The sequence below is a fragment of the Phocoena sinus genome, chromosome 16 (genome assembly GCF_008692025.1).
Source record: "Phocoena sinus isolate mPhoSin1 chromosome 16, mPhoSin1.pri, whole genome shotgun sequence".
Classification (NCBI taxonomy): Eukaryota; Metazoa; Chordata; class Mammalia; order Artiodactyla; family Phocoenidae; genus Phocoena; species Phocoena sinus.
In genome coordinates, this window is record NC_045778.1 from 22282489 (window position 1) to 22306533 (window position 24045).

Here is a 24045-nt window from a genome sequence, read left to right on the forward strand (position 1 = left end):
CCGTCCTTCAGGCCAGCTACCTCTGCAGCCTCCCAGGTGGTCCTTGCTGATATCTAGGCCTAGTCTAGTACTGGTCAGGTTTGTCACAGATTTGAGGGTGTCTCTCTCCCAGGATCCCCCGAGTGCTGGCACCCACGCCATGTTGTTTTGTGCCCACAGGGAGAGAAAGGAGAACCCGGGGAGAAGGGTGACCCAGGAGTGGAGGTAGGTTGTGCCTGCTCTGCGGCTCGTGTCACAGGGATTATTTGACGGGGACCTTGTCACACCACAGTCTCTCCAGTGTGCACATCACTTCCGTGCTCTAGAAAGGAACTCACAACTGCCTGGCACAGGAGGAGTGCAGGAAGCTGAACATTTCCTGAGCACCTCAGGGGTCAGCAAGGACCCACAGGTCTTCTCCGTGGTCTTCCCATTCATCAAGTCCCTCAGCGGTATTCACACAGCACCTGCCATGTTCCATTCCAGTGCTAGAGCCTGGAGACAGGAAAACAAGACCATCCCTGTGCAGCAAACAGTCCCCAGTTGTGGGCACTAGAATGGCAGCAGCTCAGGGAGTCGGGTGAGCACCCCAGAAGATGGGTCATTGGAGCAGGGTCTCGAAGACTCTGTAGGAGTTTGCCTAGAAGCTCCAGAGGTAGGGTTTCCAGAGAGAGGCATTATTCTTTTGAGAAGTGTGGTGGTTAAGGGAACAGTGGAGTGAGAAGTAGTCAGGATGGAAGCCAGCTTCTCATAACAGGGGAGGGAATCAGGCTTAGGGTAAGAGCCAGGAGAGCAACAGAGGTCAAGGATACGTGAGGGAGAGGCTATTTGGTGGAAGGGCCTGGGCCACCCAGACACTACCACAGAGAGAGACCACCAAACCCTCGGTCACCCTTCAGTGTCACCAAACCCCAGCTGCATTTAGTAACACAGACCTGATTATATAACATGTATGTTATTTATTTGGATAGGCTCCTAAAGAAATGCTCTGAAACTCAGGAAAAGCATAATATGCAAAAATGTTCCTTCCAGATGTATTTAAACTAAAAATTGGAAACAGGCTGCATTTCTAACAAGAAGGAAATGATTAAATAACTTACCACAAAATACTAATGGTAATAATAGTCCCCATGCTGGAGAGCTTTCCTTACGCCAAGCCCTGCTCCAAGCCCTGGCTAGGTAGGAACTCATTTTTATTCCAGTCAATGAATAACACATCAACATTGAAACGAGGCTTGTGGGGAACATACAAAAAATGGAAAAGTGGGTTTTGTGTTAAGTGAAAAAGAGAAGAGAACCAAATTTTATATATATATGATATCATCGTAAGTATAGACATACATTCAAATACATTTTATGCATCAAAAGAGTAGTAGAAGGAAATAAAGCAAAATATTAGCATTACTCAGAGATCTTTTTTCTTCTTTCAGTTCTCTTTAATTTACTAATATGTTAATAAATTTGTATTCCTTTAAATTTTTTTATTTTTAAATTATCATATAGTAAAATGATAATATGGTAAAACTGACTTTTTGACAGTTCTATGAATTTTAATACATGCATAGATTTATATAACCTCTACCCCAATCAAGATATATGAATTACTTGTTTATAATAAGAAAAAAAGCAGTAAACTTTTGTTTTTAAGAAGGTAGAGTTTCCAAAGATTGAGTTCCCTGCAAGGAGACAATAGTATTTATGGAGTTAAAAAGTCCACCTGTCGGGCTTCCCTGGTGGCGCAGTGGTTGGGAGTCTGCCTGCCGATGCAGGGGACGCGGGTTCGTGCCCCGGTCCAGGAAGATCCCACATGCCGTGGAGTGGCTGGGCCCGTGAGCCATGGCCGCTGAGCCTGCGCGTCTGGAGCCTGTGCTCCGCGATGGGAGAGGCCACGGCAGTGAGAGGCCCGTGTACCGCAAAAAAAAAAAAAGTCCACCTGTCCAAGCGACAGCAGGGATTCCCTGTCTGCCCAATGCAGAGGCTCCCTTTATAGTCACCTGGCAGAGGGTCCCCCATGCTGGCCACACTCCAGGGGATTCTGTCCCTGGGAAGGTGAGGTGCCCAAGGAGAGTTCAGAAGCTGAAATGGGGGAACCGGCTCAGAAAAGAGCAGGCGGGTCTCCTTCCTGCCTCTTGGGTGGCTGACTGTGGAGAAATGGATGTCCATCTTCACCAGAGACAGAATCTACCCTGCACAGCATCCTCTGTAGAGAGGGTTCCTTCTTGTTCTCTGTCCAGTCCGAATCTCTTCGACTTTAACCTGCCCTCAAGAGAAACGGAGACCCACAGTCCCCATCCTGTCTGTTACAAACCTGGGGAGCTTGAGGAATATTCTTCGGAAGCATCTCAGTCTCCCCCCATTCCAGACAACCAGTCTCTCTTCCTTTAAGCTAAAGGTCTCAAACCCAAATGCCAACCGGGACCAGGCATGCAACAAATGAATGCAAGAAGTCTGGGTTAAAAATAATAGGGAGTGGTGAGGACTGAGGTAAACCGAGGAACTCAAGCCCCAGCCGGAAGGGAAAGCTCTCATTGAGCTCCAGGCAGCTGTTGCCTTGCACGAACAAGAGCCTGAGGCGGCCAGATTTTCTGGTTTTTCAAAAACATCCAGAAGAATAGGCATTTTGAGCATATTTCATGGCAACGATTGTTTGTTTTTTCGAAACACTGTGCAGGCTAATGAGGTGCTATGAGTTTCTGACCTGTTCTCGGCCTTTGTTTGGGAGACTGTGTGCTGGTAGTTCTGTCCTTCGGCCCTGCTGTCCCTAGCCAGACCCCCGGCTATGGCAGAAGGCAGGAGCCCTTAGAGTATAACAGGGGGTGGGCTAACTGTCTCCCTTTGGCTTCTAGGTTCCTGGGCCACCAGGGCCAGAGGGACCTCCCGGACCTCCGGTGAGTTTGGAGGGCTTGTCTAAGTTTCAGTCCACTGTGATTAGGCCCCTAACATCCCCTCCCCATGGCAGTCACTGGGCTTAACCTCAACCTTAGGTCATTATCACCTCCTTCCACGGTGGGATTTTCACATCCACAAGCCCCTCCCTGCTCCTCTTCCCTCCCACCTTAAACAGGCATCGTCTCTGTGACACCAAGGAGCCTGGGCAGCGCCCGGTTTCCCAGAAACAGTTGACTGGCATGGCAGCCCCGAGGTCTGGTCCCTCCTTGCAGGAGTAGGAGTCATTCTGTCACTCGGTTCTGCCCTTTGCCGTCAGACATCTGCTCCTCTCCCTCTTTTATTCCTGCTAACCAGCCAGCAAGAAGACCAGGATTAAAACAGAAAAGGACCCATTTAAAACCAGCCCCACTGGATTGGCCTTTCCATGGTTAGAGATGATAAGGCACCTTTAAAGGGACCCCTGTGCATTGGGCCTCGAGGGTCCCCAAGCATCCTAAACCAACAGATGCTGGTCCTTGCCTCTGCCGGCTTCAGAGTCCCCGTGGTGATGGGCCACCCATTGTCATTGGGACACGTAGTAGTAGTAGTCGTAGTAGTAATGACAGTAGCCAAGGTTTATTGAAACTTACTATGAGCCAGATGCTACTCTAAGCACTTTGCACATATTATTTAATTTTTGCTGTGTTCCCTCTGAATTTTGCCTTCATGAGACTCTGAATCTTCTCTCATGAGTCAGCTGTGAGGGCCACAGAGAGATTCTCAGTCCCTGGCTGGGGAAGCCTGGCTCAGACCCCACCCCAGGAAGTCCTAAGGTGGACCCCCCTTAGCATTCCCTTCTACCTCTCCTGGGAAGGGGCCCCAGGCCAGGCTCTGTACTTTTTTGTACAGGGCCCTTGCTTTTTTGTGGTCCAACCTGTGGACAAGGAAGTCGACTTAACCAGAGATGCTTTGTTTTGATTCCAAATGCAGGGGCTCCAAGGCATTCCTGGACCAAAGGTAAGAAGAGGTCACGTGACAGGTGCTGGGTGAAGGGGGTGGGGGAAGGCGCTGTGTCAGTGAAGGCAGAAAAGAGAGAAAATGCTTCAGAGACAGGGGACCCAGCTGACCCCTTCCCTAAACGAAATCATGTGACACTTCAGCCAGTGGGGTACCATTAGGACAGAATAAAGTCCTATGGTCCCGTTAACATCCATCACTGACACTGGGCAGGCTTTGGATTCAGAATTTTCCCATCCATCAATCAACCCTACAGAGTGACAGGTTAGATTCTTAGCCAGTGATGAAATCCTTTTTCCATGTAACCTGCCCCAGACCCTTCACTCACCCTGAAGTATAGGTGGCAGACAGAGGGTGACATAGCAAGGGACCCCTTCCCAGGACCAAGCCCACTGGACTCTGGCCTGGGACTCTCCCAGCTCCCACCCCCAGCGTTGCAAATGGATAAGAGGGGCTGGAGGCTGCTGGCGTGACAACAGCCCTTGTCTCCTACACTGGCATCCTCCAGGGGACTCTTAGGCACTTTCCTCTCCTGGTTAGTGTGGGAGCCTCAGAGCTCCAGCGGTGGCATTTCGGGCATTCGCCATGCAGTAGCTGCAGGGTCCCAGTTTTTCTGCTATGCAAATGGTCGTCTATGCCAAAGCCTGACCTGGAACTGACCTATGGGTTTGTCTCTACTCCTGCCATCCCCTTTCCCTTTGGGGACCTCAAAGTTACCACAGAGATACTCTGTAGTAACTGACTGTAACTGAGGCAGAGCCAGGCTAAGAATTCAGCAAGTCTTGGAGTCCCCGGCCTGCCACCCCTGGGTCAGCCACCTCTACCTCCTCCCTCCTCTATCTACCATCCCTCCCCACCACCCATCCCCATCTGCAGGACCCCAGAATGCAAGAATGAGTCGTCTGGGCCATGCCCTTCTGTGATCTCGCCCATCTCCCTTTCCTTCAGGGGGAAGCAGGGCTAGATGGAGCAAAAGGAGAGAAGGGCATCCAGGGAGAAAAAGGAGACCGAGGTCCTCTGGGATTACCCGTAAGTATCGTGGACCCGGCAAACTGGTGTGAGGGGCCTGGCCGGGCAGTCCTGAGGAGGTGCTGGGCAGGGCCCTGGGAGAAGGCCACTGGAAAACTCGAGGTTCTAAAGTTCTGAGCATTCCAGAGCTCCGTGGGGTTCTGCTTTCCCACCTGGACAAGACCGGAGGCTCTAACTCTCTTACCCAGGGCCTCCTCTGGGCTGGCCCTGGCCTAGGTTCTAGAGGAATGTGAATCTGAATACGACAAAGCCCCCCACCCCAAGGAGGACCCAGCTGGGAGCCAGAAGGGGCCTGAGAACAGCCTTAGGCCCTACTTGTGCTTGTCTGAGGCAATAAAAATCTGCCCTTATTGGGGCCAAGCTTAGAGGACTTGGGAGCACTGGGATAGTAGAGTATTCATGTCTCTCCTACTTTCCCAGGCAGACCCCAAGAGAGCCCCTGCTCTCTGCTCTTAAGCACTGGCCACAGCAGAAAAGCTTGCAAAAAGTCAGATCCTCCGGTCCCAGCAGGCTAAGGCCACTCACATCTTGGTTCCCTGAGATCTCTGATCTCAGCTAAAGGCCCCAGGTCAGGGCGGGGGCTGCTCAGAAGGTGTCTGCATCTCCCGATGTCTGGCCTGGACTGGGCGAATTCCTTTGCCCCAAGCTCCAGTGACTGATGGTCTCATCACTGCCTCACCTGTCTCCAGGTGAGCGCATCCCACCACCCATCCCGGAGCTCTGGGCTCCATCCTCCCTCACATCCCAGTGAGGCTGGCACTCTTTTCTTGTTTGTTTTTCAAGATCTGGAAGGGACTTTAGGATTCCCTATAATCATTTTCTTGGTGGGTCCAGAGAAAAAATTGAGTCACTTGAGGTCACATATGAAGTCGATGGCCTGGCTACACCAGAGGCTGCTCCTTCACTAAGGCCACAGCCTTGCAAAGGCCTCTTTCCAGCCACTGATGCTTCCTCTGTGCTGGGCACAAGGCCAGTTCCTACCCCCAGGAAGCTGTAAAAAGCAGAGGAATGATGGGAAGCCCGGATGCCCCAGCTTGGCAGGGTTTGAAGGTCTGGTTAATGTAATCCCAGCAACCAAAGAGAAAGAACAAAAGGTATGATTACACCTCATTAGTGCATCAAATGTGGGAATATTTAAGGAGCTGATTCGCTTGACAGACTACAGTAAACTGATGACTTTAGCAGACACTTTCCCATGTCTTAAGCTGTGTCCAAAATGACTAAGTACTCTTTACTGTTAAAGCGCCTTCCTGCCCACCCCCACTCAACCACAAACCTCTCCTTGTTCACCTTCATGGCTCCAATAACCCTAGTGAACACTGGGGAATTCAGTCAGGGATTGAAATGAAGACCATACAGGTAATATAAACAAAGAAAGCGCCAGACGAAAGAAAAAGTACCCAGTCTATCTTTGATTTTTCAACTTTTGATAGAGACATGGGTACAGAGAAGTGCTTTGGCTAGCTTAAGAAAACTACAGAGCAAGCAGTGTTCATAAAGGGCAACTAATGTGGACATCAGACGGACAATAAGGAGTGGTGGGGACCGTGGTAACAACCCTACTTAGTTCAGCGGACTGTTGCTTTGGGGGAATGAGGGTCCAGTATTTCTGCATATTCTAATTTTTCTAAGGAAGCTACACATCTGGCATTTGATGGGATATCTCCTCATTTTCTAATATTAAATCAAAATTATCTGCAATACTGCAACCCATAGAAAATATGTCAGTGGCCCACGTATGGCCCCCAAAACTCCAGTTCATGCCCTCTGCGCCAGGCCTCTCAAGATAACTCAGTATTAACGCTGCATAGACAAAGTATATGGATGTTTAGCTAAAGTTCTGTTTTTAGGCTTCCCCTCAGTGTTTTACTTCATAGAGCAGCAGCCTGTGTTTCCAGGCACATCCTACTGCGTTCCTCTTATTTGCCCTACAGAAGTGGTTCTCAGTGCTGGCTGCACGTTGGAGTCCCCTGGAGCTTTCCAAGTATGCTATATTCTGTTTGAATTGGGCTGGGGTAGGGCCCAGGCATCTGTATTATTTAACATCACCCCAGGAGATTCTGACATTGTAGCTGGGTTTGAGAACCACAACTCTCTAGGCCATAAGCAAGATTGGTCCCAGAATTATGTGGTCCTAAGACTGAGAAGCGAGGCCCTGTAGGGTCCTGCTACCCAACACCCTTCCCCCAGGAGGAAGCAGCTTCCTGCCCTCCCTTACCTGGGGGTATTCCCGCACCTTTAAAATCCTGAGGCCTAGGCTCGTTTCTGAGGCTCAGTTGGAAGCAGATTTCAAGAACTCAGTCCTTATTGGCCTAGAATGTCCCAGTTGCTCTCTCCCTGCTTTGTCTTATTGGTATCATCAGATAATTGTACCCCTGTTCTCCTAGGTGGGTTGTAGGGGCAGCATCATAGCCCAGCATTGGGACAAGAACTCTAATTCCCACTGTATATATCACTGGATGCTGCATAGTGAGTGGGTCTTAATAGCATCCCACCTGCCAGACAGTTCATTCCAAGGGATACATGGCCTTAGACCTCTGTCCCAGTCAGCTGCCCCTAAAGGCTTTTTCTATAAAAGAGGCCTTGTCTGGGATAATATGAATGGACTGAGTTTGTGTTAAGCTTTGCAAACTGTAAAATGCCAGAGAAATGTCAGGCGTCATTAGTATTGTCATTCAAGGCCCCAACTCCTCCCACCTAGCTGAAGTTGAAGTAGGCCAGCTTCTGCCCAGATTTCAAAGCTGGATGCTGTAATTCAATGCTGAGCCTTCTGGGGTCCCCCAGTGTGGCCTCGCCTCAACAGTATGCAAAAAAGACTGGGAAGACCACCCTCACCTGGGCCCCACCTGCCATGTAGGCGTGTCTTCCCCAAGTAAGACTGGTCCCGGGAAGGATGCACTAGCTCTGGTTCCAGACACCTCTCCATGAATTTACTTTCTATATCTCTTTCCCTGGAACACTGCAATCCCTTGGAAGAGAGGTTTCTGAGAGAGGATGAAAGGAGAGAGGGGAGCAGGGGGCACAGAGGATCGGAACGGCCACCTGCACTGATCTCCACCCAGCTTGCTCAGCAGTTGGCCACACTGCACTCAGTGTCTCCATGTTTTTTGTTGGTTTTCATGTGAATACATTACCTGTCCTCCCAAGCTTATTTCTCCCATTTTGTTTAATTACCAGCATTTATGTCTGTCCAGAGTCACTGCTTCACTCACCTCTTCCCTCCCTGGTCCCTTTTTCTCCCTCCCATTCCTCCCTTCCCCTTCTTTTGGTCAAACTGTTCCCTTTGTCCAGGGAGCTTCAGGTTTGGACGGCAGGCCTGGGCCACCGGTGAGTGTCACTTCTCCATTACCCCTCAACCCACCCACCCCAACCCACCCCCTGGCCTGTAATCCCTTTCGCCTGTCCTGCTGTGGCCTCATTTCTTCAGTGAGGCATGCCTTATCCCACCACCACCACCAGAAAGTGCCATCTGTGCTCAGTTCAGAAGTGCGTATTCACGCCTCTTGGCCAAAGACAGCCGGCCTCCATCTAAATTTCCCTGTCTGTAGAATGCACCCAGGGTCCTCAAATCTGAATTTCCAGAACACTGGCTGTGGGGTGGGAGGCTGCTCCAGCAGCAAAGACTCTGTTCCTAAAGGAGTGCTGACTTCAGCCTGGGACCCCAGCCCTAGGGGTTTGGGCCGTGACTCATCCCCACCAAACACAACAGTGTCTGTATGTGCCCGTCATGCTGTGTTGTCTTCATGCTGTGAGCTCTGTCCATCTCCTGTCTGCCCACAAGGGCTTTCTAGTCCTGTGCAGCCACCAGTCTGGTGTGTATGTGGGTGGGGACCGCACTGATGGGTGAGGGCAGGTGTAGCACTTAGGAGCACACGGGTGAGTCCCAGCTCAGTGTTCTGATGGCATGTCACAACCACACCTTTCACTTCCTGTGGCACCACAGCTGCCCCCCACCACAGTCCCTTTCTTTCCATCCTCCTCGCACCTAGCACACCTTTCCCAGGTGGCCAGTCTGGGCTAGGGGCATTATCTGTGGCTGGAATCACGAGAAACCATGACTTTCCTCTCAACTAGTTATTTCCTTCATATTGGACAGAGGGGAGCAGTGCACATTCATATATTCTGTCCCCTTTGGACCTAAAGGGTTTTTTTCTTATAAAATCAGTAACACAACCTTAAAGGAAAATGTTTATGGGAAGAGTGATCCTACCCTGCCAGGACATTTACTGGACACTTCCTAGGTGTCGGGCCCAGCACCAAATGTGTGACATGTATCATCCATTCTAACCTGGCCGCAACCTAGGAAGCAGACACTCATGCTATTATTCCCATTTTACAGGTGGGAAAACTGATCCTTAGAGAAGCCAAGAAACTTTCCAGTATCACAGTTGTAGGCCTTTGAGGCAGGACTTGAAGCTGGCCAGTGACTCCAGAGTGCTATTCTGACACTCTGTCACAGATGTCCACAGCTTTCCTTCTTCCCTCAAAGGAGCCACCGAGAACATCTTATCCTCTTTTTTATTTTCATGTAAAGTAAATCAGCCTTTCCTCACCTTGCTCCTGCCTTGCCTATCACAGCTACATTCGGAGCACCACCGGGAACTGCCCACAGGCCCAGGCCCAGTCCTCACGTCCTAAGCAAGAAAATATAATCACCGAGGCAGAGCAATAGGAAGCTTGGAAATATAGACTCCGTCTAGTCGGGCCATAAATTAGGAACCTGGAGAAGACGTTTAATTATGCCTTAGCAAGCCCTGCTGTGTCTCTAATCAACACAGCTCTGATGCTCCAGCTGCCCCCCTGGGCTGCAGCCCTGAGTCAGGAGTGCTTAGGACACACCTCCCTGCCAGGCCAGTGTCAGCAGACATCCGAAGCATACTAATCCACTCTCCAATCCAGCCTGTTCCCTAGGGCCTGGGATGGGGACAGAAGGCCTGGCCGGAGGCTGAAGGCCAGGGCCAGGGCCCACAGTGGGGGTGGAGCGGGCGGTGGCTGAATGACCCTCCCACGCCTGCCTCTGTGTGTGCGTCTGCATCGATCTCTGTGGCATGAAGACCCTCCCGCTGCATGTGGAGCTGCGTCAGCAAAGGGGTGCCAGCCCCCGGCCTCCCCACCCCTGGGATGGCGTCGACTCCCTCCCGAGCGCTTCTGGGAGCAAACTAAGCAACTGTTCTGCCGTTTTCAGCCTTGGCAAGCTTGGTTGTGAAACCAAAGGGGTACCTTCCTCAAATCTGGCTCTGAGGCAGCGGGGAGGTGCTCTCTCCCCGAGGCCCCCAAACAGGAACGCGGCCCAGTCCAATGACCGCCCTGAACAAGCCTGGCCTCGCCAACCCTGAAAACTGGGCCTCTGGACCTTGCTCATCTCCAGGTGTCGTGCGGGGCTCCCGGGGCTCCCCTCGGCGTCAGGACCCTCACCTCTGCACTCTTTCACCTCCCCAGGGTACTCCAGGACCAATTGGAGTTCCAGGCCCAGCGGGACCAAAGGGAGAGAGGGTGAGTGCTCAGCGAGCCGGGAGCCTGGACCACCAGGACAGGGGGCCCTGCTGCCCCTCTCAGCCTCGGGTCCTCAGCCCCTGCGCCTGCAGCCCACAGGGCCACCACGTCAGCCAGCCATCTCGGCCCCCATCCGTTCTTCCTCGACCCGGCAAGCACCTCATCCATGTCTTCTCTGGATGACCCTCCCAGCCCATGGGGTGGCAGGCAGGCCTGAGGTGCTCATTTTGTAGCTACAAGTGGACAGAGACTTGGAGAGCTTCCTTCACTCAGCTTCCGGTTACCTGGCATCGGTCCCAGGTGCCACACAAGGCCCCAGGCCCTGCTGTCACCGAACACGCCTCAATTCTGCAGTGATTTAGGGATACGGCATGAAACAGAGTGCCAGGTGGTGTTAGAAAACCTGGGAGACATTGAGAAGCCAGGAGACCTGTGCCTCAGGCCGGCTGCCAGGGGTCACGTCTCCTGCAGCCAGGGCGGTGGGCGGAGGCAGGAGAGTTCCGCGCGTCGGCTCCTCCCAGCCTGGCCCGGTTTCCGCACTGCGGGGCCTGGGGTCGCTGGGGGCCCAGCTTGGGTGCTGGACCTCTGAGTGGCCGTCTGCTGGGCTCTCTGCCCGCAGGAGCAGCTCTCCCTCTTGCCGTCTGCCCCCGGGGGCTCTATCGCTATGCTCTTGGGTCCCACAGCTGGCAGAGGGGAGGGAGGAGAGGGTGGGGAGCTTCTGGAGAGAGGCGTGGGCTTCCCTGAGATCACCAGCCACTTGGGGAACCAGGGTGGCTGCTCCGAGGGGTGACACAGCTTCGAAGAGAAATCAGAGCTCTCCTCCTCTCCCCGTTCTCCCCCATCTCCCTTGTCCGTGCCCGTTTCCTGCTCCTGTTCTCCCCACCGCTTCTGCCTCTGGCCAACTTGTACCCCCACTGTCCAGTCCTTCCTAAGCACGTTGGGGGGCCAGGCTCTGTGGAGGGAGGGTGAGAGAGGCTTCCAGGCCCCCTCCTCGGGGCATAGTCCTCAGCAGTCACCCCACCTTCACCCTGCCCTCCGCCCAGCCCTCGCTTCCTTGTTGGGGGGCGGGGGGTGTCTCTTTGAAGAGATTGGAAAGGTTTCCCAAGTTTTGTATGAAAACAGAAAATGGCTGATGGGAGGTTGTTACCATGTCAGAGAAGGCTTATGTGTTCTTTCTCCGGTTTCAGGGCAGCAAAGGCGACCCTGGGATGACAGGACCAACGGGAGCAGCTGGGCTTCCTGTAAGTCTCGTGGGCTCAGAGGCTGCTCTCCACCTGCCCTGGTCACCCCCCAGAAGCACTGCCAAAACAGAACACCCAGAGCCTGGGGCAGAAAATCCAGGGCCAAGCGACAGTGCTCAGTTCTGTGGCGGTGGAAGCAGCCGACAGCCACTAGCCCACGCTCTAGAACTTCCCCGCCGGGCACCGCTAGAGGCGAACCCTGGCGCACACGGCCCCTGTTAGGGAAGCACGTCCTCAGCCGTGTGCACCGTCTAACTGGCTGTAGCACACACAGATGAGCACCTCCCGCTGCAAGGCTCTGTGCTCAAGGCAGCGGGGGTCTCACAGGTGAATGTGCCACGGCCCGTACCCTCGAGGAGGGACCAAACCAGGTCCAGATCACCATCGGGCAAGGAGACGTCTCCTGAGACGGGCAGCTTCCCACGGGACTGGCTTTCCGTCTGCAGCCGATGTCTCCTTGCTGGCTTATAGAAGTCGGCTGCCTACGAGAGCCAGGACTTTGGTTTCCCACCCGCTTGAAGGCCATACACTTGTTCGTGGGTTCCATGCTCGCCTGTGCTTTGGCTAAGTAGGCACCTCCGGCCAGTCTTTGCCTTGTGCCCACTCCCCAGCTAAAGACAAGGGGAGCAGCTGGCACCTTGAAAAGAGAGGCTCGGGAGCTTTGGAGTCATTTTTCTAGCAAGCGGCTGGTGGGAGAGCCATGCAAATCCCTGCCCTTCCAGGAGAGGTCTCTGCGCCCAGACCGTGTCCTCAGCACGAACCATCTAGAAGAACTCGGCCGCAGGCCAGGGCATTGGTGCCGAGTGAGAAAACCAGAACTGTGTTTGACTTTACCCATAACTCGTTATCTGTCTCTAGGTCAAGTTCCTTGAGCAGTTTTCTCCTTTGTCCCCCTTCCGTAAAATGGGGATAATTAAGCCTGTCTCCGACGAATTAGGCACTGGTAAAGAGCTTTATGAGCCTGGAAGGAAGGACTGTACGGCCATCCTGTGCCTTCTCATTAACCTGTCTTCGTTTCTCTGATTTACTGCAGGGTTTACACGGACCACCCGGGGACAAAGGAAACCGGGTGAGTCTGAGTCCTCGCACTTTGGCTGTGGTTACTAATGTCATCATGGTGAGGTGGAATGACCAACTGGGGATTCCTGACCCAACATGGAAATACAGTTTTTCCTGATATATCATCCTAAATTAAAAGGCTTTATAGTGAGGGGCTTCATCCATAGCATTACAGGGAGCCCGGGGCCTAATCTTGAAATTGAAGCATGTATTTTTCCGCGTGGAAAGGGGAGGCTGAATCCCAGGGCAGCCATCAGATTAACATTGCCATCCAGTAACAGGAGTCACGTGCCCAGCTCTCTCTAGGTTGCCCTGATAATGGGCCCCTAAATGATATTTTTATATCCATCGTTGCTGTGTCCTAGTCTTCTGACACTTAGTTTTACCAGGCATCCCAGGCCACTGGTGAGAGAGAAAATAAATCCCAGTTCCAAGAACAAGCAGACAGCTGTTGTACACAGCCAATCCTTTAAAAAACTATCCCGGCCATTATTTCTCTTGGGACAAATTGGCAGGACTATGAAACAAATCGTGCCTTTCGAGGCCCCCAGCTGCCCCCTTGGTTTCTGCCGTGTTCACCAGGACGCAGTTGCTGAGTGTCTGTCCACAGCACCCACAGCCACCTGATGGCACATGACACGTGGCACGTTTGTGCCCAGGAGAGATCATCCCACTACATCTGACCGAGGGATGACTTTTGGGTTCCCTTCTAGAACGTCTCATTGGCTGCCTCATCACAGGGGTTCTCAGTGGGATGCACGTCCCCTAGAAGCCCAAGAGCATCTTCTAGTGGGAATAATACCCAAGGATCTTAGAGGCAAAAGAGGAGTGGGACAAACCGATGGAGAAACGAGGCCCTGAACTCTGATAACATGTTCTGAGTTCCCAGGAGTGTTAGAGACAGAGCAGGTGGCTTCCAGAACCCAGGCCTTCCGCTGATCTTTGAACACCGATAGCCGTGTTTATGGCTAGAACATGCCAGAATCTGTACGTTTATATCTGGTATCAATGCAAGTCTCTTCCATTTAAGATCGATTTATTGAACACTTCCATATTCCTAAATTTTCCTTTCTGGCAGCTGGTCAAAAGCAATCAATTTGTCCCATATATCCTATGAACAAGAAGGAAGAGGCAGAGTGACCCCTCCCAGACCGTCCATGGGTCGGTCTTTCTAGCCCAAGTCTAGAAACCCCTGGAATAAACAGTCCTACTTCCAGAAATGGGCCAGCCTGTTCAGGCAGGCTGGGAAGCCCACCTTCATTACTGTGGCATCCAAGAATTTAGGCCACTAAAATAATTGATCATTGCACCTCTCAGTTGACATACTAACCTTTCTAATTTATGTCTAAAGTGTTCCGGTGTTCTTTGTTAACTCGATTAACACTTGTTAAACCTATCTCTTACGACTTTTTCAGTTGGCTTGAGGCACTGGGCATTTGAAGGCTGCAAAGCTAGTCCTCCCATTGGTAGTGACTGTGTGCTCTAGAGGGCAGGCAGGTGGACAGGGGCGGGAGGCTGGTGGCTCTGATGCTCAAGGAACCGAGGTCATTGAATGAGCCGCTGAGTCCCCACTATCCAGTGGGGAAATATTTCTTCTCCACTTGCTGTGTCCAAGGTTTTATACACTTCCCCCCAGTCCCACATATAAATCAGCAATATGTCAGTAAAAGTCAAGTCCAGAAAACAGGCAAGGTACCTGAACCTTCCTCTGAGTGCACCATAAAGAACCAGTCGACTTCTTCTGAAGGGCAGCTTTCCAAATCAAGGACCAGCTTGTTCTTCCATCTAAGACATCTGACTCTCTGGATACCAGAACATCCTAGAAGAGTCCCACCTACAGCTCACCTCCTCTTCCAGACCTCTTTATACCACCAGCCCTAACAGGACTTCTGAGGGGAGAGATGAGGGTTTGGAAATAAAAGCCTACAAAATGAAGAAAGGTCCAGGCAGAGTCAGCTCTGTGCCCTGACCAGTGTTTTCTGGTGCCTGGAAGCTCAGAATGCTGACACTTTTGTCAAAGTAAAAGGCCAGGAGTGCTAAGATGACATTCTAGTTGGAAGCTTCACTGTTTCTTGTGGAGGTGAAGCTGGAGATGTTCAAGACGCCCGTGCCCACCGAGTGTGGAAGGGGGCTCCCAAACTTTGCCCCCATCACACCTGGGGTCCCCATCAGAGAGGCTCGGGCGGGCTCCCCACCGTCTGTTATCCTGTCTCACAGCCTTAAAGCCATGCTTCTCCAAGTACCGCCAGAGGATGGTCTTGGAGTCTCCTTTCTGCTCATGGAAGGGGGACAGTCCTTGTAGTGGTGGCCAAGGCCCAGAGCCCGAGATAGGCAGTTTTCCAAGGGGACACACATGCCAGGGGAATGACTCTGTCCTTGTCACTAGGGGCATTCTCCTGTCCATTAACAGCTCTGTGAATTTGGCCCAGGAGCCACTTTTAGGATGAAACAGTCCATCAGAGGATAAAGGGTGGTGTGAATTTGGCAATTTGGGTATCAGGAAAATTGGGTGTAACCGAGGAGCTGCCTGCAAGCCAGCCAATTGAAAGGTCTGAGAGCGTGCAGTGAGGCTCCTCCCACTCTGCGAGAGGTGCCACCTGGGGTGTGCGTGTGTGTACATGTGTGTGTGGAAGTGTGTGCCTGGGTGTACATGTGTGCGTGCATGTGTGTGCACGCATGTCTTGCTTCCCCAGGCCCCCTTACCTCCTAGCTCTCCCTCCTCTGCTCTCTCTCTCGGCCTCAGCCTGCTTCTTCTTTCCTTTACTCCTTCACTATTTCTCCCTCTAGATATGTTCACCCTATTATAATAATCCCATAGCCCGCATCCTTTCCCTTCCACTCCCCCAACTTCAATTTATTTCCTCTAAACGCAGTTTTGTACATTTATTTTTTTAAGAAACCCCTGCTGCTTGACTCTCTTTGCCCCTCTCCCGTACCAGCTAGAATCCCCTCTGCACCAGGGCCCTTTTCATGTCCTCTTTGGGAGAGGGGAGCAGGGAGGATGGAGGTGAGGTTACTACTCTACTGTCTTCAAGGGGCACCCAATTAAGGCTATTTCCTGTGCCCTTAGAACATGACGGCCCAGAGTGCAAGTTTCCCATCCTGAAGGGACCACCGCTGACCCTCTGTTACCCACAGGCACATCATCACCATCCCCCACTCCCCGGGAGCTTCTCTCACTCACCCTCTGAATTTAGGGAACTGTGCTCACTTTTGCACTGGCCTGACCCAAAGAGAATAAGGGGCCACATTCCTGAGAAAGTTTCCCATGGGGCTTCCCCCTCCAAACAGCTAGTGGTTTGGCTTGTCCACTGTCTGCAGATTAATCGTGCCATGACTTCCTCATTGGCGGGCATATCTCAGAGCCAGTGAGATGACCCCTAAGATGCGTCTACATGTTTCCTCTTAAACACACCTCATTTTCTAAGTAAGCATCTGCATTTTAGAAAACTCACTTAGAAAGACGTGTTGGCAATTGCAGGCAACCTCTGCCATCAAGAAATGTGGGTGATTTCCAAAGACCTGGAGAAACGTCAAAAGTATTCTTATCCGTTGCCTCCCTCTAAGGAACCCTGCAGCCTTCCACTGCGGGAACGCGGTAGACACAAGACCATGCCGCTGGCAGCAGCCTTGGCTCCTGTACTGGCTGACAAGAAGTAGTGATCGTTACTGCTGTCTTTATGGAGCCACTGTCATTTACTGAGCACCTACTGTATTAGTGCACATTTAGTATTAAGCGCTAAATGTGCACAAAGACCTCGCAACAAAGTTTTTTTTTTTTTAACACCTATATTGGAGTATAACTGCTTTACAATGGTGTGTTAGTTTCTGCTGTATAACAAAGTGACTCAGCTATACATATCACAACAAAGTTTTGAGGGAGGTATTATTATCCCCATTTTACAGATGAAGAAACTGAGGTTCAGAGAGGTTAAGTAAGTTCCCAAAGTTATGTGGCTGATAAGAGGCAAATCCTATTCTGGCTCCAAGCCTTTGCTCTGACCACTTGGCCACCCACCCCAAGGGACACTGTGGAAGCCCCCAAGCATTAGACAACCGGCCTTCTGTAGAGGAGCAGAGTTCCCAGGAAGACTCTCCAGGGGCACACTTGGCCCCTTTATAGAGAAACCCAACATATAAAAATCCAAACTCAAATTCATTACCAAGAATTTCCCATAGCCCCATTTTAAATGGAGAGTGACCCTGACACATACAAAATAGGGTTCAGTTTAGAAAGACGATGTTTACTGAAGCTTTTCAGAAACAGATGAATTTCTTGAACCGACATACCCATATACAAATAGCTGCCTACGACGTCAGACCAGGATGGACCAGAGACACACCTAAAACGGGAGGACCCCGCCGAGAACCAGGTGCCACCTATGAGCCGTGGACACACGCACACGTGCGAGCACATTAGTACATGCACACACTTGTGTACACGTGCGCAAGCTCACGCACACACATGCCCAACCATGTATGTGCACACGCCTACACGCCGCATTCACAGCCACACGCACACACACACCCCAGGGCTCTGAACAAAATCACCTTGCCTCCTCATAGAATATCAAAGGGACGACAACCAGTTGGGACAAAAGCTGTCAGGCCAGACCCTTTCAAAAATGAACCCTCAAAGAGAAGGAAGTGGGTCCCCCAGGTTCATTATAGATGCACTCTGGGCTCAGAATTAACAAAACTGGCCACCAGTATCATCCATCTGCACTTCCTCCCACCTCTAGCTCTCAGCCCTATTGCTCCCCGCCCCCTCCGCACCTGCCTTAGCCAGATTCTCAGGTTCTTGGAGGGGTGGGCTAAGGGACTGACCCCTAATCCTACTGGGGAAAATATCCTAATTGACAGAATCTATTTTTCCCGCTTTCATTTTTTTTTTTTCTGTCTCTAATGTTAACACATGAATGATCCTAAAGTTTTCATGTTATTTTTTTTTCTTGGACTAAACCATTATTTACAGGGGGAGAGGGGGAAGAAAGGCTCTAGAGGGCCTAAGGGGGATAAGGGAGACCAAGGAGCGCCTGGATTAGATGCCCCCTGTCCATTGGTATGTTTCCATCTATCACTTGGTTGTTCTGGGTTTTTCCTTGAGGTTTGCAAGCTGGAAACAAAGAAGGCAAATAAAAAGATGAAAACCGAATGACTCCACTGATGCCACCAAAACCGACCTGCTCATGTGACTGATGAAATTCCGCCTGCTGTTGGTGTCGCCCTAAAACCACAGCTGCAAGGAATTCCCGCTAAAGCCCTTTCCTTTGAAGATGCCGAACAATTGATACGTGGAAACGGAGACACCACGAGGAAAGGGATTTGGGAGCAGGCCTGGGCTCTTAGCTCCAGGCTGGCTTTGGAAGCCAGTGTAGCAATTGTGAAACCCACCCCACATTTGCCTTCTTTGTTTCATGGCCACCTCTGTGGCCAGCAGTTCAAGCTGTCTGAATCCCCACTTGGTCAGGATGCAGGACACTGGGGTTAGTGTCTCCTGAGGGCCATCTATGCCCCAAACTGGGCAGAACGAGGCCAGAAAGGGGCTTTCCTACACAGCCTCCCAATGCTCACCAGCCATCCGGCTAAAACCTGTAAAGCTGCAGACCAAAATCTGTAGACAGACCCCCACGAAGCCTTCCTTCCCAAACCAGCCAACGACGAATGATTCGTGGCACATATGCCGGGCTTCTCAAGTGTCCCTCAACTCACTTGAAGGTCCTGAAATTATCATGCGTGAAAGTTGAAGTTCACCTGTGTTTACTCCAAGTGAGTCTAGATGGAGAGGGGGCTGGATGTACACGTTCCAAAGCTCAACTCTCCCAGGAGCCAGAGAGAGCACAAAAGCTGAACTGGGAAGACGGGAATCAACTGGGAACTGGGGTCTATTTGTAGATGCCTCGAGGGTCCTGCATCCTGGCCAGGGTAGGACAGGGCCTGTCCACGCCACAGTCGGAGCTGGCCAGCCTTGACCTAAATAATCATCGTGGTTGGTTTTGTGAACAGGGACACCGAGGTTTTAAAGGAGAGAAAGGGGAGCCGGGGTTACCAGGGCTGGACGGACTGGATGCCCCGTGCCCACTGGTATGGCATCACCCTCCCTTTCCTGCATGGCCAGTGTGGGCTTCCCCACGTGTGCGGCTTGTGCCCGTGCGCCTCTCCCGCTGCCCTGCACACTCCTGCTTGTCACTCTTCACTCAGTAGACACCAAGGGTCACCCTGCCTTAGCTGGTCCTCAGGGGGCTCCCGCCACGTTCCCCTCTTGCATGCAGAGTCTGCCAGGATGCTTTCTTGGCTTCCTCCTGCAGCTGCTTCAAAAGCCCATCACCTTAATGTGAGCGGCCCTCCCCACCCGATGCCAACCTTAGCTGCATCAGACCCTCCTTTCAGAACTGCTTCTAGACAAACCTGCCACCAGAAAGAAAGCCAGGGAAGTGGATTCTCAGGACAAGTTATTAGGATTGTGACTTCTCTTCCTTCACACACTGCAGTTAGTTGGAAAAGCGTTGGCAAAACATTTCAGTGAGATGCCTCAGTTGGCCCCATGTCCCGCTCCACTCCAGCATCGCACGATTTAGCAGAGGAAAGATGGGCACCTTATGAACACGGGGAAGAATGAGGAGTTCTAGAACCAAAGTAGAGGAGGGTGTACGCTGACTGTTCTTCTGGCATAGATCTGGGATCACTGCCCCAGTGACACCCCCAGAACCAGGGGACGGTCCAAATTCAGGATTCTAGATCCTGTAGGGTTCATCCTTTATGCTTAAATCTCAGAAGACACTACAAGACCCTCCCTTGGTTTCAAAAGACCCTCCCTTTTTTTTTCATCTTTAGGTGGTTCACAACCAAAAAGTCTGAAAGAACCTGGAAAGGTTAAGAATGTAGTTAAGGAAGGGAAGGGAGAGACAGGGAGGGAGGGGCGACATTTAGGACCCGCTCCCAAGCATGTCCCACCTAAGTGGTGGCATTTCTGGTCCCGCTGGGCCCAGTCCCTCTCCAAGCAGGGACACCTGAGGCTTCTACAGCAATCCTTTGAACATACTGCCGGGGAAGCAGAAGATGGCACGTCACTCCAAGGCAATTGGCTCAAAAACTTCCTGCTCTCCTAAATTTCTGGAGGAGGTTTGGAGCTCATGGATCTAGTTTCATACCAGTAATTGTCAGATGAGCATTCCCAGCCTCACATCCCCACCCCAGGGTAACACAGGAATTATCTTTGTGCGACCCTGACAGGTGACCATAGAGCCCCTTGAAGGGACTTTTTAGGACCACACAGGCAACACGAAGGACGGCAGAGCAAGCAGCGTCGCAAGCCTCCCGATCCCACCGCGCTCCCCACCTTCCCACCCCCACCTTGAACCCCCAGCATGCAGCGCGCACCGCACAGGCGCCTTTCTCAGCCGTGGAATCTCCCGCGCCCTCCGCGGCACCTCCGTTAACCAAGCAGCCAGGCGTCCCCTCTGCCATGACCCTTCCCACGATCTGAACACCTGAGTTCTGACAACTGCAGCCCTGGCCTCCCTGCTTCTCACCCACACACTGTCACTCCCCTCTGCCTGCCCAGCCCTCCTCTGTTCCCCCTGCCACCATCCACGTGCCAAGGGGAATGCCCCTGTGGTCCACGGAGGCTCCTCTCCCTTCCAGAGACCGTGTGAAGTGTCGCATTGTGGCGGGCTGGGGAAAGGGACAGAGGTCTTCATGGAACCCTGGGATGCACCACCTCATCCTGCAGACCCTCCCCGACCCAGAAGGGACAATGAAAGTTATCTTGATTTGACCTTTAATGCAAACTGGCATTTTCTCCAATAACATTTGTGTGTTACTTTTGCTGTGGAAGTGTACATGCCTTGCCTTTCTTGTTTCTCATTGTTGCTGTTCGCTGTCTCCTGCGCTGTGTTACTGTGGAAGTGGGGCGGGGCTGGGGGGCTGTTGATCGGGAATTTTAGTACAAAGTAACTAGACTTCTGCGGCCCCCGTGCAGGGCCAGCTGTCTGCTGGATGCCAGGTGAGTGGTTTTGGCACCTGTCATGGGTGGATGAGTAGGTCCAGGGCACAGGGTGCTCCCCTTCCGGGTTCGCGGGGGCTGACCACTTGCTGCGGTCCCCTGAAACCTCGTGTGCGTCTCTTTCTCTGCCCTGGAGCCTGGAGTTCTAGAATCTGGGCTGCAATTCTAATAGACCCGGACTGAGAACCAGATCTTTGCCCTGGTTCAACCTCACCCTCCCCACCTGCCTCTAAGTGGTTTCTAGATTCCCGCAGGGAGTGCCAGAGCAGCCAGGATAGCAGGGCCCCAGGAGACTCGGGACGTCCTGAGGCTGCAGGTGCTCCGGAGGTGCACCGGCAAAGGGGACAAGCGGCACCCGGTGGATTCCCATTCCACCACGGCCTCTTCCCCACAAGTCCCCAGCAATGGCTGTGCCAGGAGTCCTGCCTCCTTGCTGAAGGCACCTCAGGCCCACATTGCAATGCCTGTGAAATCACTCCTCCTCCTCCTTACTGACCACCAGATGGGAATTGCCTAGATGTCCTCCCCCAGCTGCTAAGGAAGAGAGAAAAAAATCACAGAATGGGAGAAGTGGGGGCGGTCGTTTCATAGAGCCGCACCTGCCCCAGGTTTTACGGAGGAGGAAACTGAGGCCCCCAAGCGCTGAGTGACGCCCACGGGCACCCCGCACTCAGTACAGCCCGAGGGGAGACCAGCAGGCCTCTGGTCTGTCCTCTCCACAGCATTCAGGTGACCCCTGCTTGCTGAGCCCACAGGCTAGCGTCTTGGCCTTGCACTATAACTACATGTGAGCCTGGCCAGTGGGCAGACGGGCGGGCTAGCTTCCTGCCTCCTTTCGGCTCAGCCCTGGGGTAGAGAGACACACTATATCGGGGGGCCGCACCCTGATCAGCCGCCGCGATGTTTGTGGCCCTTGTTCCCCCTGTCCTGCTGCTTGGTGGGCCATCCCGCAGAGTCTGAGCCGTCTGCCTTCCTTCCTCACTGCAGGGTGAAGATGGCTTGCCAGTCCAGGGCTGCTGGAATAAGGTAAGGTTTCCCAGGGTTCTAGTGCCTTGGAGCAGAGGTGTCCTTGGGCTCCTTTCTCTATGGTGGAATAAAGCATGCACTATTTCCATTCTGGGCCTTTCTGCAGATGCGGTAGCAAGACATGGGTCAAAAAAGGAATGATCCCACAGGCAGGGTGCCCATTAAACACCCTCCCACTCACTGCACAAAATTGAGAACACTTAAAAATGATTTTTAAGGCATCCGCAAACCCAAGTGTATGGAAGTTCCATGTAGTCAGACAGATGACATCTTTATGCTTTGTGTGGTTAAATTATACAATACTTCTCCGGCAAGGAGTTCTAAACCATGTTTTAAAATCAGTTATCATTATCTAGTCCCATAGTGCTCGTAGGAGGCCATTTAAGCCATTATCCAGATATAGGAAATCTAAGTTGTTTAAACTATGAAGTCACATAGATTCTACACCTCCTCCTAGAGATCGGCCAGCTCACCACTCTACCTTGCCCCTTGAACTCAAGCTGTCAGAGCTCCATGCTTCTGCACATGAGACCTGCAGCCCAACCTCTCTTGGGTTCCCAGAATTCCTACCAACAATGAGGTTTCATTTGTTCACACTTGCCCCTGCATTTGCCATCATTAAAGCCATCTGACAGCACTGGGCTGTGCCCTTACATGCAATCACCCCACTCATCCAGGGCCTCCAAAGTGCAAGGCTCCCCGGCATGACCAGGGCCACTGGTTTGCTAATCCAGAAGCCCAGCTTGGTCCTGGCAAAGGTAGCAGCTGCCATGCAGTCCCACCCACGGCCTCCCTCCACCTTGCCTCCCGCTCAGAGACTTCATGCCAGCCCTTTATCACTGAGGTCTCAAGGTGTGGGTTCATCCTCATTAAAGGGCTGGAGTCCACTACCTGCCTGAGAGTTTGCGCTTAGCTGATCCAGTCCTGCCCAGTGACGGCAGAGTCACACTCACAATGAGATGAATACAATCCTCCGGCTAAGTGCCCACAATCTCATTAGTTCACGGGATTCAGTAAAAGCAACGAAACCACCCAGGTACCTAAAGCACCCCTAACCAGAGAAAGGGAAAGCTCAGCCCTCAAGGGAGATGCCTCCCCAAGAATCTGTCTCTCTCGCTGTGCCTCGCCCTCTCGGTGAGTTCCTGTAGACCTAGTTAGCTCCAAGAAGAAGGAAAGGGGTGCGTCCCCTAAGAAAAAAGATTTTCTTCTTCAAGGTTGCTGTGGATGGTTAGGAGATAGAAATGGCTGGGCTTAGCAGGGGAAGAACAGCCTACTCTCGAGAGCTGCAATGTCTGGGAGAAGCAACTAGAGAGCTTGGTGTCTGTTGGTTCACACCATTAATTCATTTTGGGAAGACGCAGTTAGTTAATTCAACAGCCAGGCCTCCAAAGGCAGCATAGGGAGAAAGTGCCCTCTAGTGGCCAGGACGGGGAATGACTGGAAAGAGAAAGTGGTTTCCCACCCTCAGGATGCTGAGAGCCAGCACCAGGGTCTTGGAACGAAGCTGGTTCCTGGCTCCCCCAGTTCCCCTACCCAAAGCTCCCATCCAACCCAGGACAAGACCCACCTCGTTTCCCACAAGGGAAATAAACACTCACAGACCAACTGACACTAACTCCATGTTGTTTTGTGTTTGTTTTTGTTTTGCAGTGATGCCTCTAACCTGGGATTGGCCTGTGTGTGTGTTTGTAAATAGAATATTTATTTTTATACAGTTTCCACTTTTTGAAAATGCCCAAAGTATGATGCATCTTACAGATTATTAAAAAAAAAGGAAAGCCTGCATATTTTGTACAGAAAATACCAACCTCTTCCCTTTTGTTTACAAGATGTTTTGTATACGTCTAAGACTCTAATACACTTTTCGTTAGTGAGTACGGCTGTACGTTTGCATGATATTTGTGCACACTTATTAAGTATTGAAGCTTAATAAATTATTGTGTTCCAGTGCCAAAGGGGGCCAACCAGCACTCAGGTGCTGGCTAGTTTATGTGTGACTTCAGAGATACGTGGAGTTCCATGGTGTTTGCTAAGCTAGGTGTGTCTCAGAATATTTTAACCTCTTATGGATTTTCACTATTAAAAAAATTAAACATGGCAATTCTTGATCCTGATTCATCACTAAATTAAATACATTCTTTTCTTGTGAAATCAGGAAGTCCCAGAAGCGGAGGGTCCTCAGAAGTTTAATGGTTTGAACCATTAAGTCCAACAGAGGGAGGGCTGGGACTATATTAAGCAACGTCTACTATAAAGTACCCCAAGTCCATTACGGTGCCACATGAGTGTGTAAAGTTCAGTTGTGCTGAAACCCTCGAAGCCCCCAAG

At 51.8% G+C, this 24045-nt stretch overlaps 1 protein-coding gene across 14 annotated transcripts in view; it reads left to right on the plus strand.

Moving 5' to 3' along the window:
* Positions 1-23818, plus strand: part of COL13A1 (collagen type XIII alpha 1 chain) — a 144679-nt gene extending 120861 nt beyond the window's left edge. For 11 of the 14 annotated variants that reach the window (XM_032608166.1, XM_032608174.1, XM_032608170.1 and 8 more), the window contains 11 exons: positions 160-204; positions 2826-2867; positions 3838-3864; positions 4813-4893; positions 8185-8220; positions 10333-10386; positions 11574-11627; positions 12661-12696; positions 17662-17748; positions 21679-21717; positions 23368-23818. In XM_032608166.1, the coding sequence (XP_032464057.1) occupies positions 160-204; positions 2826-2867; positions 3838-3864; positions 4813-4893; positions 8185-8220; positions 10333-10386; positions 11574-11627; positions 12661-12696; positions 17662-17748; positions 21679-21717; positions 23368-23370 (504 nt within the window). In that variant the 3' untranslated portion in view covers positions 23371-23818. Of the gene's footprint in view, positions 1-159; positions 205-2825; positions 2868-3837; positions 3865-4812; positions 4894-8184; positions 8221-10332; positions 10387-11573; positions 11628-12660; positions 12697-17661; positions 17749-18692; positions 18771-21678; positions 21718-23367 lie in introns of all 14 variants that reach the window. The other 3 variants (XM_032608167.1, XM_032608178.1, XM_032608172.1) reach the window with 3 other exon arrangements.
* The last annotated feature ends 227 nt before the right edge of the window (positions 23819-24045 follow it).